The sequence below is a fragment of the Poecile atricapillus genome, chromosome 1 (genome assembly GCF_030490865.1).
Source record: "Poecile atricapillus isolate bPoeAtr1 chromosome 1, bPoeAtr1.hap1, whole genome shotgun sequence".
Classification (NCBI taxonomy): Eukaryota; Metazoa; Chordata; class Aves; order Passeriformes; family Paridae; genus Poecile; species Poecile atricapillus.
The window spans coordinates 150125477-150150634 of record NC_081249.1 but is presented as its reverse complement, the minus strand read 5'-3'; the positions used below and the strand labels follow the sequence as shown (position 1 = coordinate 150150634).

At 37.9% G+C, this 25158-nt stretch overlaps 1 protein-coding gene across 1 annotated transcript in view; it reads right to left on the bottom strand.

Moving 5' to 3' along the window:
* The window catches only part of FMN1 (formin 1), a 131132-nt gene extending 110837 nt beyond the window's left edge, over positions 1-20295 (bottom strand). Inside the window, exons 1-2 of the mRNA XM_058829352.1 lie at positions 18027-20295; positions 15834-15951 (exon numbers count right to left, since the gene is read on the bottom strand). Coding sequence (XP_058685335.1) covers positions 15834-15951; positions 18027-19487 — 1579 coding nt within the window. The 5' untranslated portion in view covers positions 19488-20295. The remainder of the gene's footprint in view (positions 1-15833; positions 15952-18026) is intronic.
* Between the last annotated feature and the right edge of the window lie 4863 nt (positions 20296-25158).

The window sequence follows — 25158 nt, the reverse complement described above, 5'->3', positions numbered from 1 at the left end:
GTAAAAATCAAACCAGCAAAGTAAACAATAATGACATTTTAACAAAAGGAACTATACCAGGAACAAAATATAACTTGGACTTCATAAACTACTGAATTCTTCAATTCCATTTAACTCAAAAAAAAAAAAAAATTCACTTAGACTACACATAAAATCCAGAAATGCCAACGTATCACTGACTGATTTGTCTAGGTTAAAAATTAACAATGCCAGAGTTTAAGAAATCTGAAATGGCTCTGTGTAGCTAGCCTGATTCTTACATAATCAGTGTAACTCATTCAGCCTTGTTAGCTAAGACAAAGGGACACCTGAGGGCAGCTCTGAGACCCAGCCCAGACTCAAAGCTGCAGATGAACTGTAGGACCCCCACTCCCTGGTGCTGCCATACCTTAAGGACCTTCCAGACTGACACGGAAAAAAGCTTCTAAACACAAACCACAGAATGGCTGAGGCTGGGAGGGACCTCTGGAGGCCACCTGCTGCATACTCTCACCTCTCCCAGAGCTGGTTGCCCAGGACCATGTCCAAAGCGCTTTCAAATTCTTCCAGGAATCTCCATCCTCTCTGGCCAACCTGTGCTAGTTTCTCAGTCACCTTCACAATGAGAAATCCTTTCCTGATGTTTAGCCAGGCCTTTCTGTGTTTCAGTGTGTGCTCACACTGATCCTGATACCATGTACCACCTGGCTCCCTAATTTTTACACCTTACATTAGAGGTCCAAGCTGATCCTTGTGTCACAAGGTGACTCTACCTAGTTTGTGCAATGGCAGGGGGGTTGCATTTTGGTAAAATCAAGAATCATTAAGTTTGGAAAAGATCTCCAAGATCAAGTCCAATCTTCAACCAAGTATCTCCATGACCATTAAGCCATATCAAGAAGTGCCACATCTACTTATTTTTTGATTACTTCCATGGATGGTGAGCTGCTTCAATGCTTAGCCACTCTCTCCTAATAGCCAAACTGAACCTCCCCTAGTGCACCTCGAGGTCATTTTACATCATCCTATCACTAGCTGACTGGACAAGAAACCAATCCCCAGCCACTACCTTCTTTCAGGTAATGAGCAATAAGGTCACTCCTGAGCCTTCTTTTCCCCCAGACTAAACAACCCCAGCTTCATTGGCTGCTTCTCATAGGATTTACATTCCAGATCCTTCATCAGCCTGGTTGCCCTTGACATGCTCAAACAACTCAATGTCAATTTTCGGAAGCTTTATATTCTTTTATTAAGATGGGTAACAGAAGGCTGATTGTACAAATATCCTGTTATACTTGTCTGGTCTCCAATCTGCCTGCAAGACAGTGGCTGCAGGGCATAAACTTAGCTTCCCCTTAAGCAGATATTACTCTTAAGGACTTTTGAGACAAATTAGATAAAATTCAGATTGCTAGTGCTAAGTGCTCCTATCCTGAAAAATGACCACATGCAAATTAGGACTTTGTCGCTGAGAAAACAATTTAAAATGTCACTCCTTTACAAAGGGCATTTAAGCAAAAAAGTAAACAACCACATTGCACAGATTCCACTCCAAACAGCTTGGAGTCTCAGTTTTCATTTTACTACTTCTAAGTTACTACTTTTTCCTTTGTTTGCAGAGTATGCCATCCCAAGAAAAAATTAATAGATCATGTAAGGTGTTGTCCACTTGGGGATATTCTTTACTTTTGCAACCTGATGCTACCTGCAATGAATAATCATAACCCACTGAAGCTAAAGCAAACTTTCATAAAAGTGAACATTTTTTCTAAGACAGTGAGATAAAGCAGAAATACATTAAGAAGCCTTAAACAAGTATTTGTTACATTTGTTGGTAGTTAGCGACACAATACCATGTCATTGTAAAATGTTTCACTAAAACATTTTTTGAAAGTAATCTGAAAGTTGGCAAAGTACACAGGAAGTTGTATAGAGGCCTCAGTGAAGACTAAAGATACACAGTGGCATGACAACTCAGAATTTCCTTTTTCTATGTTGTTGTTCAAAAAATAAATCAATCATTCAATGTAAAAAAAACAAAACCCTACTTACTGTGAAACTTAAATTTCCATTTACTGTCATGTTTTGCCATAGCCAGCAGATAATATTCTGATGAGAGAATGCTAACCTGCATTCAAGTCTTCCCCACTTATACTAACTTTGTATCAGCTACAAATTCTCAAGTCTTACTTTTCCAGTTCAATGCTATTGTTTTATTCTAGGTATGAATATTGTTATCTTATTAGTTTTTAATATAAATTTTTATTTTAATACAGTTTTTTGTCTTAACTTTTTCCTAATGAATAGCTTGCTGAATGTTTATTGATAGTAACATATATATTTCACATCTCCTTGTTTCTTATAAGGTGCTTGGGAAAAAACAAAACAATTTTTGAAGTGATGAGCTACTCAATTGTTATGATCCTGTTTTGCCACCCATTGATACAGTCAATATTAGAAAGCATCATAACTTCTAGCCATGCTATACTTGGGTCTGCCTTCATGCAACTGCAGGAAAAAGTAATTCTAATTAGTATTTTATCTGATTTTTAAAAATTACTTTAGCATGAACATTGCAAAGACAGAGCCAGCCACCTTCCTTCCCTAACTGTCATGTTTGGTATCAGTCTGCTTCATGATTTTAAAGTATGTTGTCAGAACATACTGAAACTGAAACAACAGCAGTCCATCAGGAAAATATATTATTTTCTTTATCATTAGGTACTACAACATTTGAAATATTCCAGTTAAAGAAGCCTGGAATGAATATCTACCCAAGTAATGGGCTGCAAGAAGGAAATAAAACTGTTTTAACTAACTACCAAGTGCAAGGAGGAAGTAACTCTGTGTCCTGTAATTTCATCAAACATAGTATGCAAACAGATAAAAGAATTATTGTTGAAGCACAATGGAAAAGCTGAAGAAGCAACCCCAAACAATTAAAAATGGGTGAATAAGGAAGATGGACACGATGTGAACAAAGAGCTTAAAATGCTGTATGGCATCAGACATGGAATTTATTATAGAATCACAAACATCTACTGTGTGAAACAACAGAGTATCACACATCATGAAACAGTGGACAAATGCCTGCAACCTTTTGGACATCAACAGCTGCTAGAGCAAAAACTGCATAAACACACAGGGAACACTAGGGGTATATAGCTATGACATCAGAAAGTTTTATTCCTGTTCTCTTGAATAGCAATTTTTAAACTAAAAAGTACCTGAAACTGAGGAAGTTGACAGATACAAAAACTTACATATGGGTAAAAAAGTAATGCAGTGCAGAAAAGCTGCTTATCCTGAATAGGTTATACAAAAGGTACAATCTTACAAGGTTACTGTACTTCATGAGTTTTAAATTTAAACACAAAATAAATTGAAACAAAGGAAGAGATATTCAATATATCGGGCTAATTTTTAAAGCAATGTGTTTTCTAAAATTTTGGACATGAAAGCAAATCTTACAAAAAATGTACAACAGAGGACTGCTGGAACATACCCTTAATAATCATAAAAACCAAATATCTAAAACAGCAGAATATTCTAGTATTCGTAGGCTTTTGTTATCTGAACATGAACAAATCCATCAATATTTACTGCCCCAACTGCTCAGCTTTATTATTTTTCCTGACCTTTTAGGATAAACATGGTCTCCAGGCAGCGTACTCATAATTTCTGTGAACCCATTTGGGACTATGGCTTCTACAGAGAAAGCTGAGTTGCAATACTGAAGTGCTAAGTGTATTGAATGGGTGCTTTAGTTTCAGCTGGCTTCTTTAAAACACACTGAATTCCCATATAAGTACACCTCTAATCCTTTCAGTTACAAATCCAGATGATCTTCAATATCTGAACCACGTATCTGTATGATCAGTATTGTTAACTGTGTTCAAGAAGTTGCATAGGAAGAGATGAGTGGTAGGATTTTCTTTTTCTCTTCCATGAACAAGCCTACGATGTTGTTTACCTGCTTGTTTCATTAGGATGAAGGGAAAAAACATGAGATTTTTATGAAAATAAAATTTTCCAACTTGCCTGGTTTCCCAGCAGGCAGGAAATAACACGAGTGGCCTCTAACTGTAAGTACCTAAACATTTCTAAAAACTCTGCACCTCCACCAGAGTCCTGTGAGGAAGAGCCCACTTTGAGTGAGATTTAGGAATAGTATTCCCCAGTTTGGTGCCCCTCACCAAGACTCTCACAAATGACACATTGCTGTCTTGTTCCTCCTTTCCCTCTCACTTCCCGCTGATGGAGTTGAGAATCTCAGACGTCAAAAATGAAGATCACAGGTTGAGATATGAACAGTTTACTGGAAACAGCAATGAGATAAGAAAATGAACAGTAATGGCAACAATATTAATAACAAAAGTATACAAGACAGAGGGTGATTCACATGCAAAAATGTTCACCCTGGACGCTGTGATGATGACCTCTCCTGCCATGCTTTTTTGACTGGAAGCCAGGGCCCCTTTCTCTCCACCCCTAAAAATGATGTAAGACGGTACCAAATAACATTAGGGTCCTTGATGAAACTAGGACATGAGGGAAATAGGAAATGCTTGCAATTGAATTGTGAGGGAAAAAGGTATCTCACATCAGACTGCCCAGAAGTCCACTTAATGGCAGTCTATACAGACAATGTAACTCTCCTAACCTAAGATCACTAATGGCATGTGCGGGGAAACTCTAACAAGTTCCAATACAAGCTGCTTTAATTAATACAAAATTGTCTTAACACCACCTTATTTCCTAAGAAGTATCCATGCAACTGTGACAAACATGATTGGACTGTCATAAAACTTCAAAGGGAACAGGATTTTGTATTTTGTCAAAGTCAAAGTACTTTGGATTTATTTCTTTTAATATGATGTCTACTCACATCATCATCTAAATGGTGTTTTGTGATAGAATTAAGGAGTAGTTATTCAGTGACATAATGTAAGAAGAGTTTATCCTGGTCATAAGTTCTGTTTTTAAATCTTATCACACTGAATCCCCATGAATGTCTAGTATTCCTAACTTAACTACAAAAAAGGATCAAGGAAAAAAAACAAACTTAATCCTTACAAAGTTTTAAGTCTGCAGTTTTCTACTCCTTAATTCTATGAAAGCATGACAACAGGAAATTACCTAATGAATAAACATACACAGAAAAATATAAATGCTCTGAAACATGCCTTAGTCAGTTTTGTCAGTTAATTCAGCAAACAATTGCAGAAGAGAAAATTATTGTAGAAAAAAGAGGAATACTATCAGTATTAACTAAAATGAGTTCAAATTCTGCTTCATTTAATTATTACATATTTTGACAATGACTGCCCACCCCTGGCAGTGCTCAAGGCCAGACTGAATGAGACATTGAGCTACCTGGTCAAGTGGGAAGCCCTTGGCCCTGACAGAGAAGCTGGGACTAGATGATCTTCTAAGGTCTCTTCCAACCCAAACTATTCTATGATTCTATAATTTGATAATTTAAAATAACTGCTTTAAAGGAGCTCATGAGTCATGAGTATTTGTTCAAAACATCTATTTTAAGCTTTACTTAAAATCCAAAAACGGCCAACACTCTGCGTGTCCTGCTCTTGGTGGGTACAAAACTGAGCAAGAAAACAGACAGACAGCAGGGGCTTTAAGTGAAATAAACTTCCAAAAATCAGGTTAACATAGTTAATTCCTTTTCTTAAAGGACAATTAAACCTCCTTTTCCTTCAAAAGACATACGTACTGACTCATTACTGGGAGGCATCCCTGCCCATGGCAGGGATGCTGGTACTAGATGATCTTTAAGGTCCATTCCAATCCCTTAATATTCTATGATTCTATGATTACCAAGGACATTATCAGTTAGTATTTAATTAACCCTCATATAGTTGTTAATGGGGTTTTACTGTATTTCTTTGTCAGCCTTACATGTGCTCTTGTTTTGAATAAGGATCAGTGTGTCCAGATAGTTTTCCATAATTCTAGTGTTAAGAACTATCATCACTTTAATTTTCACTATTGTCTTTGCTCCAAAGACTTGAGAAAAAAAACCTACTGCCAGATCATAACACGACTAATGTGAGACTAAGAAGAAATTCTCCTAAATTCCACTCATTTCCTCATTTAGTGGGATGGCAGCCATTGAAACTGAAGTACTGTAAGCTAGAATTCTGAAAACAGTTCCAGATTTATTACAGAACTTCTGTAGTCTTACCAAATTTTTAGTTCTAAACAGTGGTTGATAGAGCAGACTCAGCCTTTACCCCTACTATTCCATCAAGGAAAGATATATAATACCTTTATGGTAACAAGAGAGACCAAAGACTAGACACAGACAGACAACATTACAATGTTCCACCCACCTGGTGGCCCCTCCTTGTAAAGCTTTACGTGAGCTAGAGACAAAAGCATAAGTGAGATTGTATTTAAGCTTCACTCAGGGAATTTGCATTTTACACTCATTAGCTACATATTCTAGCAAGGATTCTTGCACATCCCCTGCTTTTCATTCATTACTAAAAATATATAACTCAGTATTTTCAGCTCACCCTTATATTTTTCTGTCTTGCAAAAAATCATCAACTGCTTGTGAACTGCCTAATTTCTCAAGTGTTGCTAAACACTAGCACTGCCTATCAAATCAGACGGCAAGTACTAAAATAAATTTCTATCATGTGAAAATATCCCTTGGATGTTCCTTGGTTTACCATGGGCCACATGCACTAACACTATGAAAACAAAGCCACCTCTGTAGTAACCTCCACTACCAAAAACAGGCCATGCAAACCCAATACACTTGGAAATACTTCTATAAAGCTCTCTCTGCTTGATATATACACAGAATATCATATGCTTATATTATTCATTCCTCAAGACTTGCAATTGGAAATTACAATCATTCTCACTCATTATTGTATTTTCATGTTGTGTGGTAAGGAAAGGGGACCAAAGCAGATCGGAAAGATTAGACTTTTCTGAGAGATTAATTCCATACAATCTGATCAGAAATCAAAAGTTTGAGGTGGGAACACTTTCAAGAATTCCTCATTTTGCTTTTCATTTCCAAAACATGCATTTAAAAAAGGAAGTTTTAGACTGTGCAATAGCAGTGACTGATACTGCTGATATATGTGACAGACAAAATATGCCACCAGGTGGCAGAAATAAAACATCAAAAATATTCCTGATGATTAGTAAAGTATAAGGCATGCTTTACTATTTTCCAAAGAAAATACACACTAATGAATGCATGCTTTTCCCAGTGCATAGAAAACTGAACATGAAATAAAATCTGGTTGTTTTGGACAACCTACATAACCAAAATGTCTAATTTATGGTCAGTTTTATCATCACACAGGACTTGTCTGAACACAAAGCAACAACAATGTTTACAAATATACTCAATAAATACATGCTCATGAAAATCTTATAATACTGAGTGTGCCGCACTCCTCGAGATTTCTAAAAGAAAAGATGCAAGCAGTCACTGGTCAATCTGGTGACCTGAAAATTCAACCCAGAAAAACTAGATAGGGTAGGTCATGGTATTCAGAGGGAAATTTTCATTCTTCAAAACTGTTAAAAAAAGCAAGTATACACATTCAAATATTATTCAGTATTATTCTATTGTGTTCACAACTGTGCTATGCAAGAATTACCTTTTCTTCTTCGGTAATAAAACAACTTACCTACTTAAATAACTTTAAATAAAATGTTACATAAAAACTTTTCCCACAGAAATCTCCATAACTCACATTTCAAGTGGATGGGTTACTCCTCAAACTTTACAACATCAACTTAGGAAACTTTTCTGCCATAATCTCAAAACTTCATGTAGAAAGCAGAAGCTTTGAAGTTAAATGACCTATACAGCCACTTCTGGTCAGTACACTCATTTTTGTAAGAAGCCATACATATTAAACATGGTGTGTGGAAACATGCAAAATAATGTTAACACAATTTAAAAGTAATTAGAGAAGAAAAGCTGGAAAACTTGAGTGCAATCTACCTTTCTTGAGATGTACCACACCCTGTAGTATAAAGAAAATCATTAACTTATAATTGTGCTGATTCATTAAATTTCAGAATAGTGAGGGTTTCTTAATGTTTTCTCCCTGCGTGGTAACCCTTGGTCCCATTTTCAATATTCCTCTTTATTACAGCATTTGTTTCCTCCATTTCCTCATGCAGTTCTCATCTTTAACCACCGGGTGTCAGAAGGGAACCTACTCACCACAACTACACTTTTATAATTACTTTTTATTTATTTTTACAGATGTATTGATGCAACCATAAAACAGCAGCAAATTCATACTTTTCTTTCAACAAATATACACACAAGAAACTTTGAAAATCTAATTTGTTCAGTCTTGGATTGTTTTTTATAAAGCATAACTGCATTCAAGCACCCTTTTATAACTAGGAAATTAAGGTTTTTTTATGCTCAAAGAAATTCACAAAATCACCTAATTTTTAGGGATAGAGGATTGGATAAAATAACACTGAATTTTTTTTTAAAGCATGATTCTCATCCTCCTTCCATCAACCTCATGCATCTATTCCTATCTGTCCTCTCTTCTTTACTTCGCACTGAACTTGAATTCTTTTACAGACCCATAATTCATTACATATAAGGATGCTGAATCCACAGACTGGGCAATGAGTGGACATCCTTCACTTCAGCTTAACTTTTGGTTTTTGGTTTGTTTTTTTTTGTTTGGTGTTTTTTTCTTGTTTTTTTCTTGTTTGTTTGGTTTTTTTTTTTCATTTTTAAGACAAGGAAGAGCCCTCCAAACCTAAATTTTCAAACAGTCTAAGAACCTTAGAGATTCTGGTACGGTGAAAATATGCCAGATGTGAGAAAAGGAGACAAATGAAGAGGGACTTGTGGAAAATACACAGCCCAAAACAAGCCAATAGTCCAGTATCCTAATACTGTCCAGGTATTGAAATACAGAGGACACCAGTACAGCACATGAAGTATCTTCACAATAGCCACTGAATTCCCCAAGAACAGTAGAAATGTATCCAGAAAAAATCAGCTTCTTACGGAAGAATGAGCACCCCCTTGATGGTCTGTTATGGAAATGAGGAAAATAGTTACTCCTCTTTCTGATTGCAAAGCAGTATAAAGCACTATTCAAAAGCAGTAACCTGAGTAACTTATCTGCCTGACCATTCCTCAGCTGTGAGGGGTTACAGTTACAGTTCATTTACCTGATAGCAGAAATGAATAGTTTCACTTGTCATTTCACCCTCCCACAAAGGCAACAGCAGAGGTACTGCTGCTGGGGACATTCAACACTAATTCTTTTTCAATAAATGTCCTACTTCGTACTTACAAAACCAATCTATTACAGGATCACGTTCACCATGCAATATGGTAAACAAGTAACTCTTTAACAGCAAACACGTGAAACAGATTTATTACAGAGTACCTGTCTGTGCCATAGCAGAGGGAGCAAACTTGGCAGGGCTGATATTTAATTTAATCTAAAAAGAAATCCAAAAAGCAGCTCTTAATGCAGGCGCAAATTTTAAGAAAGCATCATAACAAGTGATCAGTGAGACTGAAGAACAGCAAAGGGAATTCAGCAAAACTCAGAGGCATTTCTGTTACACAAAGGGGCTTCATATATTTTGAAATACAACCATGGAAATAAAACACAAAGTCATTCTTCTTGTGTACACAACTGCTCTTTCACTGTGTTTCAATTTTATAACAAGAATCATCTCGTAAAACCCCATGACTGTTTTGGGTCTTTGCAAAATTGGATTGCTCAGGTCCGTAGTGCAGTCTGTATTTCAAAATTAAAACTACAGTAAAAGAAACAATTCACCCTATTTGCCTTCATTATATTCAGGCAATAGATTAATCTTCTCACTAGGAAAATACTATCCTTAAAAGTCAGCTTTCTAGTTTGAGTGGACTAAAGCTGCTCTGTATGTGAATCCTAAGCATGCTTGTATCCATGGCTACACATGTGTGTATCCAGACATGGCTTTGGATACTATAAATCCTGTCCTTGTCAGGCAACTGCTGCAAAACATGCACCCAGACTCAAAAACAATAGATCTCCTAAAATTACTAGATTTCTACAGATAAAACAAATATAAAGCAATGTTTTTTATTGAAAAACTGAAGCTATAAATTATTAGGTAAGTATAATGAATACTTACCTAATAATTCATCCTCTTATTATTTTTATATAAATTCCTATTTGTAAAAACATAATCCTCCATGTATGGGAATGCATGGACATTTCACCCCATGGCCTTAGGTACAGTTACCATTCCGTAACTGCAGGGTTGGGCTGGGTTTTGTTTTTAAAGATTTAAGTTTAAAAAGTCAACATTCTTTCCTATTTTACATCTCTAGCACTAAGAGCCTGTAAACAGAAAGGGAATTTAATTTGACTTGAAAAATAGGTCAGAATTCTTATCCTAATTTTACGGATGGATAAACTGAAACTTGGAAAGGTTCCCAAAACTTTCCTGAAGCCATTCCAGAAAGTAGCGAAAGGACTGAAAATGGAACACAAACATCTTAACAACAAATACTAATCATCCACAGGTGCCTATCTTTTTGTTCCTGTCTCAAGAGGTACAGTATGAATGACAGTGTCAGCTGAGGTGGGGAGGGAAAAGCAAAGGTATTTTTGTTGCTTGATTGTTTCTGAGCAAGGTTTTTGCTAGTAATTTCAAAGTAAATCTTAGCACATAGTGCTGCAAGGTATTTGGAAAAGTGACTCCTGTAGTGATCAGCACATGTACAACCCTTCTGTGGCTGTAGAGATTTCTGAGCAGCACTATACCCAATACCTTCTAAATCCATAAAATCACAGCTCTACCTATCATAAGTAAGGGGAAAAAAATGAAAAAATGTCATTGTTAATCTAGAATATAGGATGGCTACCAAAATCTGGCTTGTAATAAAACCCTCAGCTTCTCAAAAACACACCAGTGTATCTGTCTGGTTATGAAATACTGAATTACATGCACTTGTGTCATGCTACACAATAAATGCAGTAAAATGTAGTAAAATAATTTACAAAAACTTTATGCACTCCGAGGTCACATCAAATTGATCAGTGATTCAATCACAAAAGCACTACCTTGAAGCAATGCAAAATATCCTGTTTGCTATACTGGTGCTTGATCTAATTCACTATAGTAAAATTTACACTAGAATCCCAGAACTAAACCCCAAAAAGCACAATGAAATGAACTACACCTAAAATTGGTTTTTTTTTTTTTTTTAATTTATTTTTTCCCCTCTTAGGATTAAACCAACTGTTGGTAGTCACTGTTAGAAAAACTTTCTTCAGGACACTTAACATCAAGCACTGTCTTTCTTTTAAAGACAAACATAAACTGTTCAAGGCCACAAAGGAAGCTTATGTTAAAGAAAGATAAGAAATCAAGCTCTTATCTCTCATCCTTTTGTTCCAACCATTATGCTTCCCTTTCTCTCACATAAGCTGGTTATTCTCTGCATTTACATCATGGCCATAAAGTGATTTTCTTGCTGGGAACTAAGAGTATAGGGGATCAAGGATTTGACATATTTGAGACTCCGCAATAAACCACTGCCACTATTCTCTATTTCATTCAGCATTTACCCAGATATCTTTTGTCTAATAAGACCTTTATCAGACACCTCCTGTTTTTCCTATTTACCCTGAGAATCGTGCTTACATCATCACAGACTTTTATAGAAATTGTGGCATCATAGAGACAGTATTACCTCACCGCAGAGTTAAAGATGAACAGACAGACTGTGAGAAAATTAGGTTTTTAAATGTTAAATACAGACATTTGAATTAAAAAGAAAGCACTGAATGAATAAATGAAAAAACCTCACTAAATGAATTAATTTTGCAAGTGGCTTTTTTTAACAATTTCTCTCACAGGAATGTCAAACAGTGCTCTCTCTCATTACTTTTTACATTTCTGTTTTGCTAAGCAAAGACTAAACTCTTTCTGTTGTATGTAAGAGAACTAGTTTGATCCTGAAGACTAAAATGGTCTTGTTAACAGGAATTAACAGAACCTGTATATCTCTACCACCTTAATGTGGAGACTGTTCTTCACCCATAAGTAGCTTTATGAACTGCAGAACCCATGTCTAAAGTCCTTTTCCTAGAGATGTGGCTGAAGTGCTGACCTAGTCATACACAGTAGTTGGCATATTCATTATATATGGATTAAATGTGATGTAGTATCACAGATTAATTTCTTCAGTATAGACATGAATTTGTCTCCTCTATCTGGCTATGCATTTTCATCACATGTAACAGCTGGCACATCTACCCTTCTGTCAGAGTTAATGCTTAAAATCACGAGAAGTCTCTCCAAGAATTATGGAGGAAAAACAAACAAAAAAACCCAACTTAAAACGAAAGCAGAGGAACAGAGATTTAGGACCAAAAATATATGCACAGAAATGTCTTTGATTCCATGGAAATTATTTCCATGGAATAACTACAAATTAAAGTACCCTTTTTCTAGTCTTCCAGGACATAAATGTATTACAGGCTTTCTGGACTTCAGCTATTTTAGACACACTTCAAAGAAGTTCCAGTTTCTCTAGAGAATCATGCAAGCAGCTTGTGCTAATTACAGAAAGCCAGTTGACAACAGTCACTTGCTCTATGGAAACACATGCATTAAAGAATTGAGAAAATGTAAGTAAAACCAAAATACTGCAACATCATCCATTCAATTAAAAACTAAAACATCAAGATTCAGATACTGCAGGAGACAATATTATGACTGCACAAGCAGTTATCAAGCGCATGAAAAAAAAGGGGGCTCAGTTGTATCCCTAACTTCTTTCACTACTAATATTCCTAACAGACCTAGTCAGCCTCACACACGTGTTCCTTGTTATGTCCATTTGCTTTTCAGCTGGTTTCCCACACATCAAGCCAGACTGTGAGCCTCAGGAGGGAGTTAGCTACTCCTCCAAGCTGCTATGAGTCATTGTAATGTCTGCTGCGTAGGCCAAATTAAGCCTGAATTTCTTGCTTCCACTAGGCAACAAGAACAATGAGGAAAAGCATGACAAGGTGGTGAGAAAAGATCAAAAACACAGGAATACTCTCCCTCAATATCCCTACCTCCCTGTCATAGTTGTCATAGTGCATGGTGACGAAGAAAATAAATCAGTGTAGAAGACAGTGTAGAATTGCAAAAAAGATTACTGTATTCCAACTTTCAAGTTTTCAGTCTTACTTAAATCCTATTTTATCATGACAAATGAAAAAAAAAATCATGCTACCTCCTAGAATACATACATATCTGTGTACCCTGTTAGAAGTACAAAGATGAGTATTGGTAAATTTATCCTTGGATGTGAACACATATTTTGTCTAAGCCTAAAATAAAGCTGTGCTAAATGAATACTTACCTAATAATTCATTCTCTTATTTTTTTATATAAATTCCTATTGTTTTGGTAGATGAAACCCATAATCACAGAAATTAAAACACTAACAAATTATTGACTGGAAGTTAATAAAACAAACCACTTCAGCATTTTTTACAATATAGATATTTATCTATTCAGGAACATCTGTGGAGGAAGACTGGAATCGCAAGCATCCTTGTCACACACAATTTTTGAACTCAGATCAAGAATTTTTCATTTGATCTTAGTACTCAGGACAAGACACTGAGGTAAGAAACAGGGTTTTTGGTTTAGACCAGTCAATTCAAATAATGCAGATGATCAACCTGCATTATAGTTTATTTTTAAGAAGCCCACTTTATAAAAGGCGGTCAAGAAGCTTCTGAAGCATTACTAACTTGAAGGGAATTTTGGATGTAAAGGGGCATGTGAGGAAATGCCAGTAATACACATGCACTTTAAAGGTACTACTGTCAGAGAGAAGACTGTGAATTTAGAAGTTTTGCTGTATCGCCACGTCCATATTCATAACAAAACCCACAAAATGCAGCAGTAAGACCGACACTGAATACAAACCCTGTTCTTGTAACTGTATCATCACAGCTCATGAACAGTACCTTGCTTCAGTTATAGCAGACTCTATAAATTCATTCCCACACATAATGATTTAAAACAGACACAGAAGTCCTCAGAACAGCCAGTGTAAGTGATCCATCATAGGCAATTTCCAACTGCTTCCTGGGCATCTCTGAGTAGCTGAGAGAAACAAACCTGCCCATCTCTGAGGCACACCTATAACTTTACTGCAGTTGCAAATTTCCTTTGCCTATTTCCTTTAAAAGCACTGCCTACATCTCATCCCAGCTGAATCACCAGTGGTTTGTTTTCATTCAAATCCCTCTGCCAGACGTTGGAGCAACTAATGAACTGCAGAATCTCGTCTATAAAAATTTGATTTAGCAAACAAACAATCAACATGTTGATGACACTGCCACCCAAAATATCACAGTAACAAGAGTAACAATTTACACAGGCTCTAAGCCAGTCTGTCTTTCCTATTCAAATTTCAAGAAAGCATGACCTAATTTCTCTACAAGTTGTGGAATCTGGAGCTTTTGTTAATTCAGTTTTCTTTCTTTATTGAAGCATATGTTTTGCCACAGATTACAGTCATTAGAAGGAAAAATATTTGTTTGGGTAAAATTAAATACAGCAAGCATATAGCCTATAATAAAAATCTAAGAGTAACATCAACTTGCCAACAGCTGAATATCTGTCCTGATCATCTAAGTGATAGACTCCCAAATTCAGACCAATGCATCATAAATTCAATTCTATATATCAACCTCAGTTCTATATATTAGAACCATTTGTTTCTGTCAAAACCAAGTTTTCTCACTCTTCCAACAACTTTTACACTTCCACTATTATTCCCACTTTACAAAAAAAAGACAGATTAAAGAGAAAACAGAAAAAAAGAGGGAGAAAGACTAAACAACAAAAAGCAGTAGATAGAACAAATAGTAGTACTATTTCTCAAATACAAGGCCAGATGGATATGCACTGGAATTGAAAGAACCACACAGCATTACCCTGAACTATTTTTCACAGCAAAGTAGTATAAAAGCTTTTTTTTTTTTTGTTCCACTTAATACCTTCTAGGTGGTATTTTCAATAATCTCCAGGTACCAGAAGAAAAGATGGCTTATTGTCTTTCACTTTAATATTTCAGACTATTCCTCCGTTTAAGGCTAACTTCGGAATTTCAATGACTTCCTGTTTTACATTCAAGAATATAAATTTGAACTAGAGTTGTGGTGGCTAAAATAATCACTTTCTCCCTTACAGATATGTTATGGAAATATTTAAATAACAAAAAATCACAATAAATATTTTTTTTCTGTGGAAAGCTTAACTGATACTTAGCATTTGGACATACCCTTTAGAACACTAGCATAGGACAACGTATGTGGCTAGCTATTGAAGTGGCCTGACTGGTTACCAGCATTCCTCTCTTCATACACATGTTGCAATACTGCTGTTGTTTTCATTCTGGACAGCACCTGAAGAAAATCTGCAGCCAGACCAGAGTTCAGCAGAGAGCTGCCCCCTGCACCAAGGCATCATAAAAGTCAGTCACACTGCCATGCATTCACCAATCTGTCACTCCTTTGAACAAAATCCCACTGGAAATGGATAACCTAATTTATCAAAAAAACCACTTCCTTCCTCATGAATTTGTACAGGCAAGTTTGTAGATTTTAACACATATTTAGCCATTTACATTTAAAAATAAGATGCATGATTAACAAGTAGCAGTAAACCACAGATTCAAAACATAAGGTCTGTTTATCTAGATTAGAAAATACTGTGACTTATCACCATCTCTGTATTAAACAAGATTAAAAATGTCAGAAATTAATTTCTGCAAATGCTTCACCTCTTTGTTTTACCTGCTTCTGTGTACTTTAATCCTACTTTTACTTCTTCATGATTTGCTTTTGGTGGCGGCCAGACAGTCTGGAGTCTCCCTGGAGTCTTGTCATCTTGCTCTGAGGGACTCAGGTCAGGCTGTTGAAATTACGCAAGAAAAAATTAAAGTCTGCAGTATCAATTGATTCCAAACAGTAGCTGCCACGTTCAGCTCTACACATGTGCTCCAGAAAGATTATCTGTCTCATTCTACTGATTAAAACAGTGTTCAGTTGGTTGGAAGGGACACAAATAAATCAGAGCAGAAAAATATTTTTGAGGAGGAAAGTAGCATAATGCATGTGATATGCACTGATCTGTTGAAACTTCACATCACTGTGGAGAGCTGTCTATCCTTTGGTGAGCCACAGAGGTGGTCACGAATGCCAGGGTTTTTTCCTGTATCTTTCTTCCAGAGTGAAATATTCCAGTGTGCTCCTCTTACAAGTAAACATTAGAGCAATTCACCTAAGACATCATTTGACAATATAATTTTCTGGAAGCAGAGCTAGTTTATGAAATTCCTGCCCCACCCCCAGCAGATTGCTCAGTTCACATACCAGGTAATACTGTCACATCAAAGTAATACTGCAGCTGTTAATGGGACTGCACTGTCAACTGGAATGCTAAAATAACTCTTTATATGGGGAAGGGGTGGAGGGGGAATGACCCACTAAACAAGCATTCTTTTAGAGGGATTTTTTGGTGCTTTTTTATATCTCCAATATTACTGTAATCTGATTTACAACATGTCACTACAAGCAATTGATTAAGACACAACTGCAACAACAGTGAAACCCTGTATGAAAATGGCCCCATAAATGGCCCATAGAAGCAAGGGAAAGGAAAAGGCTAGAGCCTTGGACTCTGGCTTCACCCTGAGAAAATACAGATTTGCACTAGACTGGACATTAAGCAGACATTTGTAAGAGCCACTCCTGCTGACTCCTGTGCCTCCTCCCTCACTGCGTGTGATGACAGCTTCCCAAATAGGTTTGCTGTGAGCCACATGAACGCTGACGCCAGCACAGCGACTGGTGGAAGCAGGAAGGAGCAAGCCAGGAATGGGAAGGGCACACACAGACTGCACTTGCTGTACATTCCACAGCCAATGAATACCTGTTTTCTCCTCCCCACAGGTAATTTACTACAAACTGGTATTATCAGTCTACCCAAGTGTTGACCAGGATTATTTTTTTTTAATATTATTTAAGAATAAAAATTTTATAGAGAGTACAACCAACACAGAACGTTAACTTAAGGAGCTTCAGGTTTAAGGTCCAATCCTGCAAATGGAATCCTTCAGGTAATTCCCCCTTCAGCCAACAATAGTCTCCTGGGCTGATTACATCTGCCAAAGATGTGGTTGTAAGAATTTTAGGTTGGGGGAATGCCAACCCAAAGATTACTAATTTAAGTAAGGCGTTACTATCACATTCAAAGTCGTTTATGATAGTATGAAAACTTTGCACTGATTATTTTTTTTTAATATACTGACTACATCTCCATATACCTAAGAGTGTTAACCTTGCAAACACTTATACTAATCAAAAACTTGAGTTGTCTAATTGAAATCACTAAGTTACACCTGGATAAGGTTAAATGCTTATCAATATTTAAAAAGCCAGATATATGCATGTAAACAAGAAAAAAAAATACTTCCTGTTCTGTCTTGAACAAACTGAGCTGAAAATCACAGAAAACTTTTTTGTATCAACTCTTACCATAAAACTGTTCCTACAGGTATAAAATATTATTGTTAAAACAAAATAATCAATGACAGAAAGCAGAATGAGACTGAGAAACTATTACATAATATTACAGTAAATATCTGCAGCATCAAACTGATTTAAAGCCATAATTAACATATGAAGAACTGTTATGTAGAGATCTTTTAAAATCAGAAACCGATTTTTAAGTTCTCACGTCTAATTTAGAGGCTTTTACTGCTGGTTGTGGCTGAATTCTGCTTCAACTGCAGATGATCAAAAATTAGCAGATGACAAATTAGCCCCAAGATTTCCTCAGCTGGGAATCCAAAATTTGAGATGGCCAAAAGAAGAGCAGTTCTGACATTTTGATCTTAAGCCCCCACCAATAATATTTAAACAAGAAAATATTTTTTTTCATCCTTCTACTTTGAGATCTTAGGAAGAAAAAATAATTCAACCTACAGATTTGTCTGATGGTCCATCCCCAGGTTTTGATTTTGACCTTTCAAATACAGCTTTCAAGGACTCTTTTTCATTTCTCATTTTGCGTTTTAGGGCTTCCAGCTCTGAAGTATCTGCAGTTGTTTCCTTCTTGGGAGGTCGTGTGAATAAGGCTTTAAAGGCATCTAGTGCAGATTCAGCAGGGCTTGATTTTATCTCCTCAGAGGGAAATCGTGGTTCTCTTTTGCTGGAGGCTTTGTTCTCTTGAGCTTCATCACTGTCCTCGGTCTCCCCAGATCCCTCAGCAGAGTTCTCAGTTCTATCTTCATTCTTGGAGACGTCTATGTTTAACAAGTGAGAGAGCTGTTCTAGGAAAGTGGGATTTGCTTTAGGTTCAGATGATTTTTTTTTTATGGTCAAACCTGATGCAATACTGGATTTCTTAACCGGTTGTCGTAATTTAAGCAGAGCTAAATCATTCTCCCTTGGTTTAATTTCTGTAACAGTTTCCCCATCTTCTGTGGTCAGTCCCTTTTTCCTCACACGTAGTCCACTGAAGAAGGCAGGCAGCTGGAAAGTCTTTTCAGCCAGTGCTGTTTTTTGGAGTGATATATTATCAACGGAAGGTCTTTGTTCTTCATCTGAAAGTTCTTGAGGGCATTCCCCTGCAGCAAGCATATGAGTGAATTGCTCCTCCATTAACATTTTGTCTTTTCCATTGGAGTCATACTGTAGAATACCATCCAGCTCTTTTGGGAATTGCTTAGAGAATGGTGGGTGTAACTCAATGTCATCTGTATCCACAGCGTCATCACTGTTGCTATACCCTTCTGACTCTGACTCTTCTTTATTTTGATTGCTGTTGTCCAAGGCCTCAGCAGACAAAGCATCATTTTTTAGCCCATATTTGCTTGCATTGTTCTCATCGGTGTCTAGGTCCTTATTCTCTGTGTCCGATTCTGTGTCACTTGTTGTATGAACCAAAGTACCTTGGACAAGAATAGCATCCTTGTCCTCATTGTCCGATTCAGACAAAGAAGTCTGAACAAACCTCAAATGCTGAAGAAGTAATTCATTTTGGTCAGCTACCTCCAGATCCAGGCCTGCTTGCGTGCGAGACATTGGGTCAGCTCGGCCACTGGTACTATGCAGGCTGTGCTGCTGTTCTGAGTCCTCATTACATCCATTATCATTCCTCTCATGCCAGGTGTTAGCGTGAGTATTTATACTGCCGTGCAAAGGTTGAAATGCTTTAAGCACCGTTTCTTCTTCGGGAGCTGTAGATTCGAATTTAGTTGTATATCCAAACAGCGTTTTCACAGAAAATGTAGTGAGTGGGTCAGGGTCGCTTTCTGCGGTGTTCTTCAGGTCTAAAAGCTCACTACAGTCAGGCATCCCATTATGTTCTTCCATGTTGCGTGAAGTAGAGAATAGGTTCGCTTCCAGCAGTGCTGCTGACTGCTCAGCAAACACTGCGCGCATTCAGGGGCAACGAGCGGCCCGGCCCGGCCCGGCTCGGCCCGCGCAGGCCGCCGGCCTCCCGCGCTCCCGGCCGGGCCGCCCCTTCCGCCCCGGCCGTCGGGGCTCCCCGCTCCACCAAGGGAGCTGCGAAACGAACCGCCGTCAAAAGTTCTCGGCAGCGTCTGGAACTTGCTCCCTCGCACAAGAGGGGTTTGTCACAGCACTAACCTCGGCTGAAGCCTCGGCCAGCGGTCCCCCCGCGGCTCCGCACCCCGACGGGCTGCGCGGCCCCAGCTCCCGGCAGTTCCAGCAGCCACAGCAGCTACAGCAGCCGCCCCGCCGGGCCGAGCGCGCCGCGGCTGCTCCCTACTTCCTTGTCCCGGTGCGCCAGCGCTGGGTGGTTTTCAGCAGTAAATTCCTGACGGATTCCTTTGCATAGTCTTTCCACTTGGATAAAGAATTTCTTTTGTAAATCCATAATCACCAAAAAATGTCAAAATGGAAACCCGAGCTAACGACTCCGAAGCTTCCTGTGCCCCCTCCTGAAGCCCTTGCAGAGCCCCCAGTGCCCGGCCGGGCAGAGCCAACTCGGGTGAGCGTCCTTGAAGCAGAGGAAAGTAGGAAAAAAAGAGACTCTCTTCCGATTTGCTGGAGGTTTCATCTGGAATGCAGATTTCAGCCTCCAGGGCCATGAACACAAACCAACGAGACTGGTTTCATATTACCACTGTCCTTGCCGTGCACAGCTCCTGCTGAGGTGCACGCAGGTACTTATCAGAGACTGCGGCCGCGCCCAGGGACCGGGAGCGCTGGGTGGCGGGAGAGCGGCCAGCGCCCAGGAGGGCCAAATTAACTGTTTAGAAATCGGACAGCCTTGTCCATCGGCACGGCACCAGCCTTGGAGGGTTCCGAACCAGGACAATCTCTGCTGACATACTCTGTGATGATTTCCACAGACTGTACTACTATGTGTGAAATTTGATTAGCTGAAATGAGCAAGAACACTTGAAATCTACAAAACTGTCGAGCTCAACAGAAACTTCCAGGGATATTATATATATATATAATCAATACAGATGGAGAAAGTACAAAATAATCTTAAGCAATATTGACATTCAGAAAGTCAGTAACATCTGGGGCAGGTTTCTATCACAAGTCTCCACTTTTGCTACTTTTTAAAATTATACCCAAGTTCCAGGGTCATTCTACAGTCAGCCATTTAGCTGTGATGAGTAATCTTAAACAAGCACCACGGAGAAAGCTGTCCTTCACAGGGAAATCAGCTGCAGATCACACTGCTGTATGCGATTACCGAAAAACGTTTACTAAAGAGCTGAGTAAGCAACAACAAAGTATCCCAACACATTTAGCTTTTGGTTTAATGTTTAAAAATGCAGACTACAAAAACCATTTGCTTGTCAACAGCAAAAGCCATTGGTATCTCCTGCAGGAACAAAGTTTCCTGAAAATCAGATTGTAATACTAAGGGTTTAGATGAAGCTTACAGACACCTTTCCAATTACAGGGTAGTGTGCATACCTATAGACAAAGGGCATTGGAATCATTCCCATCTTTATCTGTGATTTAACATAGAGCAATGTCTTCTGCCCTGCTGCCTGGCTTTTCCTTAGCAAGCTCTGGACTTGCTTCTCCGCTATGCTTAATCATCAGGTGCCAAGGTCAGAAACAACTGACGGATCATGGCTCTCCAGGTTTCCAGGCTTAGTATCGATTAATATCACAAAAGGAAGCTCTACATAAAGAAAGAGACACAGGGTCCTTATCACTCTCTATGCCAACCTATTCTTAAAATACCAAGACTTATAAAACAGGTGGAAGGAAGCTACCACAATACCGGTGACTTCCCCCAAGACAAAATTTCTTGAAGGCAAATCTAAAGCATTTCTAAATTCCATTTTGTGGCAAAATAAATGGGGTGAAGTGACAATACCGAACTGAAGTTTTCTACATTTAAATGCACATCTGTTTTCATGTTCAATTACATGATTAATTGTTCATTGTTCTGATAAACTGTATCGTTATGTCTTCCTTATTTATGTGCCTATTTATTTGGGTTTGATTAACTTCTGTTGGATAAACATTAAATCATATTTTCAAGAATAGTTTTGTTAGTTACTAACAAAAATATACCTCTGTGAACAACTGAATGATATCTTTTAAACTAAACATACTGATTCAGATTATGCCAAAATATTTATTCATCTGTGTATAATAACAATAACCCACACTTAGAATAAAACTTCCCTGTAAAAAAATAGGGTCACCAAGCTGTAGCAATCCTGCTAATAGAAGCTTAGTGATTACAGCCAATATTTAACTATTTAAGATTTTAAAGGAATTATGAATAGTTTAGTATAAAAGTGGACTTAAAACAGGAATTTCATACTGTATGTCTAAACAACATCCCAACAAAATATAGGAGACCAGGATCAAATTAGAAGTGAAAAGGATGGTGCTTTTAGTGTAAAGCTAAAGTTATACAATATATCAAGGTGGTAGAAATCCCAGAGTTGAACAGTGAATAATTAAAACTACAGAAGCGGAAATTTATCCTATAAAACTAGAAGTAATCTCACAAGCCTGCAGAAAATACTGCTTTATAGGTATCTATTTTTGTAGTAAACTCTAGGAAGTGTGGAGAAACTTTCAAGCTTTTTGAGCTCTAGGATGAACAAGGAAACTCATCTTTACATATATGCCTGGAGAAATTATTAAAAACTGAAAGTCATTGTCATGAATGAGTCAGCCAGTGTCTGAAATTCACCACACAGTCCATAAACTCCCAGCCTAAAATATGGCTTTTGTAGAGACCTGCTTCCCGCATTCTGATGATCAGCCCAGTGGAGAGTCCTTTGAGGGACTGAATAGCTGATAATGAAATACATATTGGTTACTACTCAGTAGAGTGTTTCTGGGTTAAATACATACATCAGTATGTGCCCTTAATATTTTAATATAAAAGAGAGGTCATCATTGTGATGTAAAATGAGATGGAGCCAGTTTGTTGGCAGAAGTGTTTTAGTGCTGGGTGGATCTATCTTATAAGGAAAGGAACTGTCTGTAACACTGCATCTAAAGGAACAACTTCAAAATCTTTAGAAAAAAATCAGTTATGATTATGTTACAAGCCTGTTTACTTAATAAAGCTGACAACTCTCTGGTGTCTCAGAAAAGCCCTTAAAACCTGTCACAGCAACTTTCAAGGCAGTCAATGCACTAATTATACAAAAGGACAACCATTCCTTACAGTTTAAAGCACATTTAACAATCCACACCCTTTTTGACCTACATTTCATCACAGACAGAGGTCACACCCACAACTAACTCTAGTTCTGTTCTTGAGGTGTCTAAAGGCTCACCTGAAGTAGGTTTTAAAACTGGCTTTGAAGAAAACACACATGAAGCCAGAATAAGGTCATCTAATTTCTACCACTATCATATGGCAGGGCTCAATGCTTCCTGACCCCATATCTGTTCAGATTGCCTTTTTAGATCACTGTAATAACAATGATGAACAATGTAATGAACAGGACAGAAAAACATTCTACAAAACAGTGAGATTGCTAAACTTAAAACAAGTATTTACTGTTTTTTCAAAATACAGAACCCCAAAACTAGAAAAGTTTGCATAACTTCTTGAAAATAATCAGGGAATCAAATATGTATCAATTGTGTCAGGCTTCAGAAGAGCCAGGAGAAGCAGCAGGCTCTGTTTGTAACTCAGGTGACCTGAACTGGTTTGAAGTTCAGCTGACACAGTCTGCCCTCTGCCCTATCCTCAGCCTAACCTTTACTTTGTGGATTGATAATGGTTTTAACATTCTCCTGCTCTCCTATTTGTCTCTCCTGCTGACTACCTAATTTTGAACTTAGTATTTTAACCCATGAAATGCTCTAAAATAGGAGAGGCAGGGAAGATAAAAGAAAACCTGTAAGGCCTTGTTTTTCATCATTGCCAGCCTTGCTACCTCTCTTAGACGATTACATGAGCAACTTTCCTGAGTTTTGAGCAAGTTTGGTATCACCAACATAACTGCTTTGAATTTAAGTAATTAATTTTAGATTTAGCAACAGAAACATAGACATCATAATTCTTACCAGAATTCGGCAATACATGATGCTAAGAGAGTGTGTGGGCACCAGACACATTTGGTATAGGGGTCTGTATAAATCCATGTAAATGCAAAGTGTTTTTTCACATTTTCACCTAAATTCTGATTGACATTGAGATATGGACTACTTTAGAGAATTTGAAAAAGCACTGTAATAGCTACACAGTTACAAAATGAGAAAACACATTAAGAAACTCAGTTTACTATTTAGCAGGAGTGCATACTGTATACAGTATCAATAAATGTATGGAATATTAACCTGTTTAACCTCTCAAATGAAAAAGCAATGGTAGATCTGAGACAAATTCTAGAAAGATGTATTTATTGACTGATCTGGTTAATATGAGCAGACATACAAGTAACAAAGACAGGGAACAGAAGATCACTATAAACAGTGTAAGTAAGCTAAGTAAGATCTTTGTACATGAAGGCACAAAGGCTGGCACTTAATGTTACAAAGAATGGAGATGAATTTTTAATCCTTTTCCTTTTCTAGGTTACTCTCTTTTCATCGTCTTTTCATTTCAACAAGCCTTTTGCTCCCCATCTACAATATTATATAGTCTAAAGCTTAAACAAAAAGCTTTATAAGATAAAATCCACATAGCTACATTCATTTACCATAATTTCTTAAGTAATTACTTACTATGAACTGAAATTTTAGTTGCATTTTCACATCTCACTTATGTGCTTTTTTTATCTGAGATTAAATGCTGTATAAAAAAATAGGGTGGAGCTTAATTTCTATTTTGTTTCATGACCTTCCCTATCTGTATCTTCTCCCTGCCTAAGGTTTGAGATTTAATGCAGGATGTTTTTTCATGCTTCTGGTGTAGATTGTGCATTTAAAAGTCCTGTCAGAGTAGAAATCATTCACTCTCTCTCTCATCTATATTATCTACCATCTTCCAACTAATAGAAACATCTTTCAGTAACATAATGGCCAAGCTGGAGAAGTGGCCAATGGGGATATTATGAGGTTAAATAGGACCAAGTGCTGGTGCTGCACCTGGTTCAGGGCAACTCCCAGTACCAAACCAGGCTGGGGATGGACAGACCAGAGCAGCCGTGCCCAGAGGGACTTGGGGGTGCTGCTGGGTGAGAGGCTGGACATGACCCAGCCATGGGCACTGCCAGCCCAGAGAGCCAAACGTGTCCTGGGCTGCATCCAGAGCAGAGTGGGCAGCAGGGCAGGGAGGGGATTCTGCCCCTCTGCTCTGCTCTGCTGAGACCCCACCTGCAGCGCCGCATCCAGCACAGGAAGGACTTGCTGGAGTGAGTCCAGATGAGAGTATGAAGATGACTGAAGAGGGCTGGATCACCTCTCCTGTGAAGACAGGCTGAGAGAGTTGGAGCTGCTCAGCCTGGAAAAGATAATGGTCTGGGGAGACCTTACAGCACCTTTCAGTACTTGAAGGGAGCTACAAGAAAGCTGGAGAGAGACTTTTACAAGGACCTGTATTGCTAGGACAAGGGATGATGGCTTCAACCTGAAAGAGTGTAGGTTTAGATTAGACATCAGGGAGAAATTCTTTGCTTGTATGGTGGTGGGGCACTGG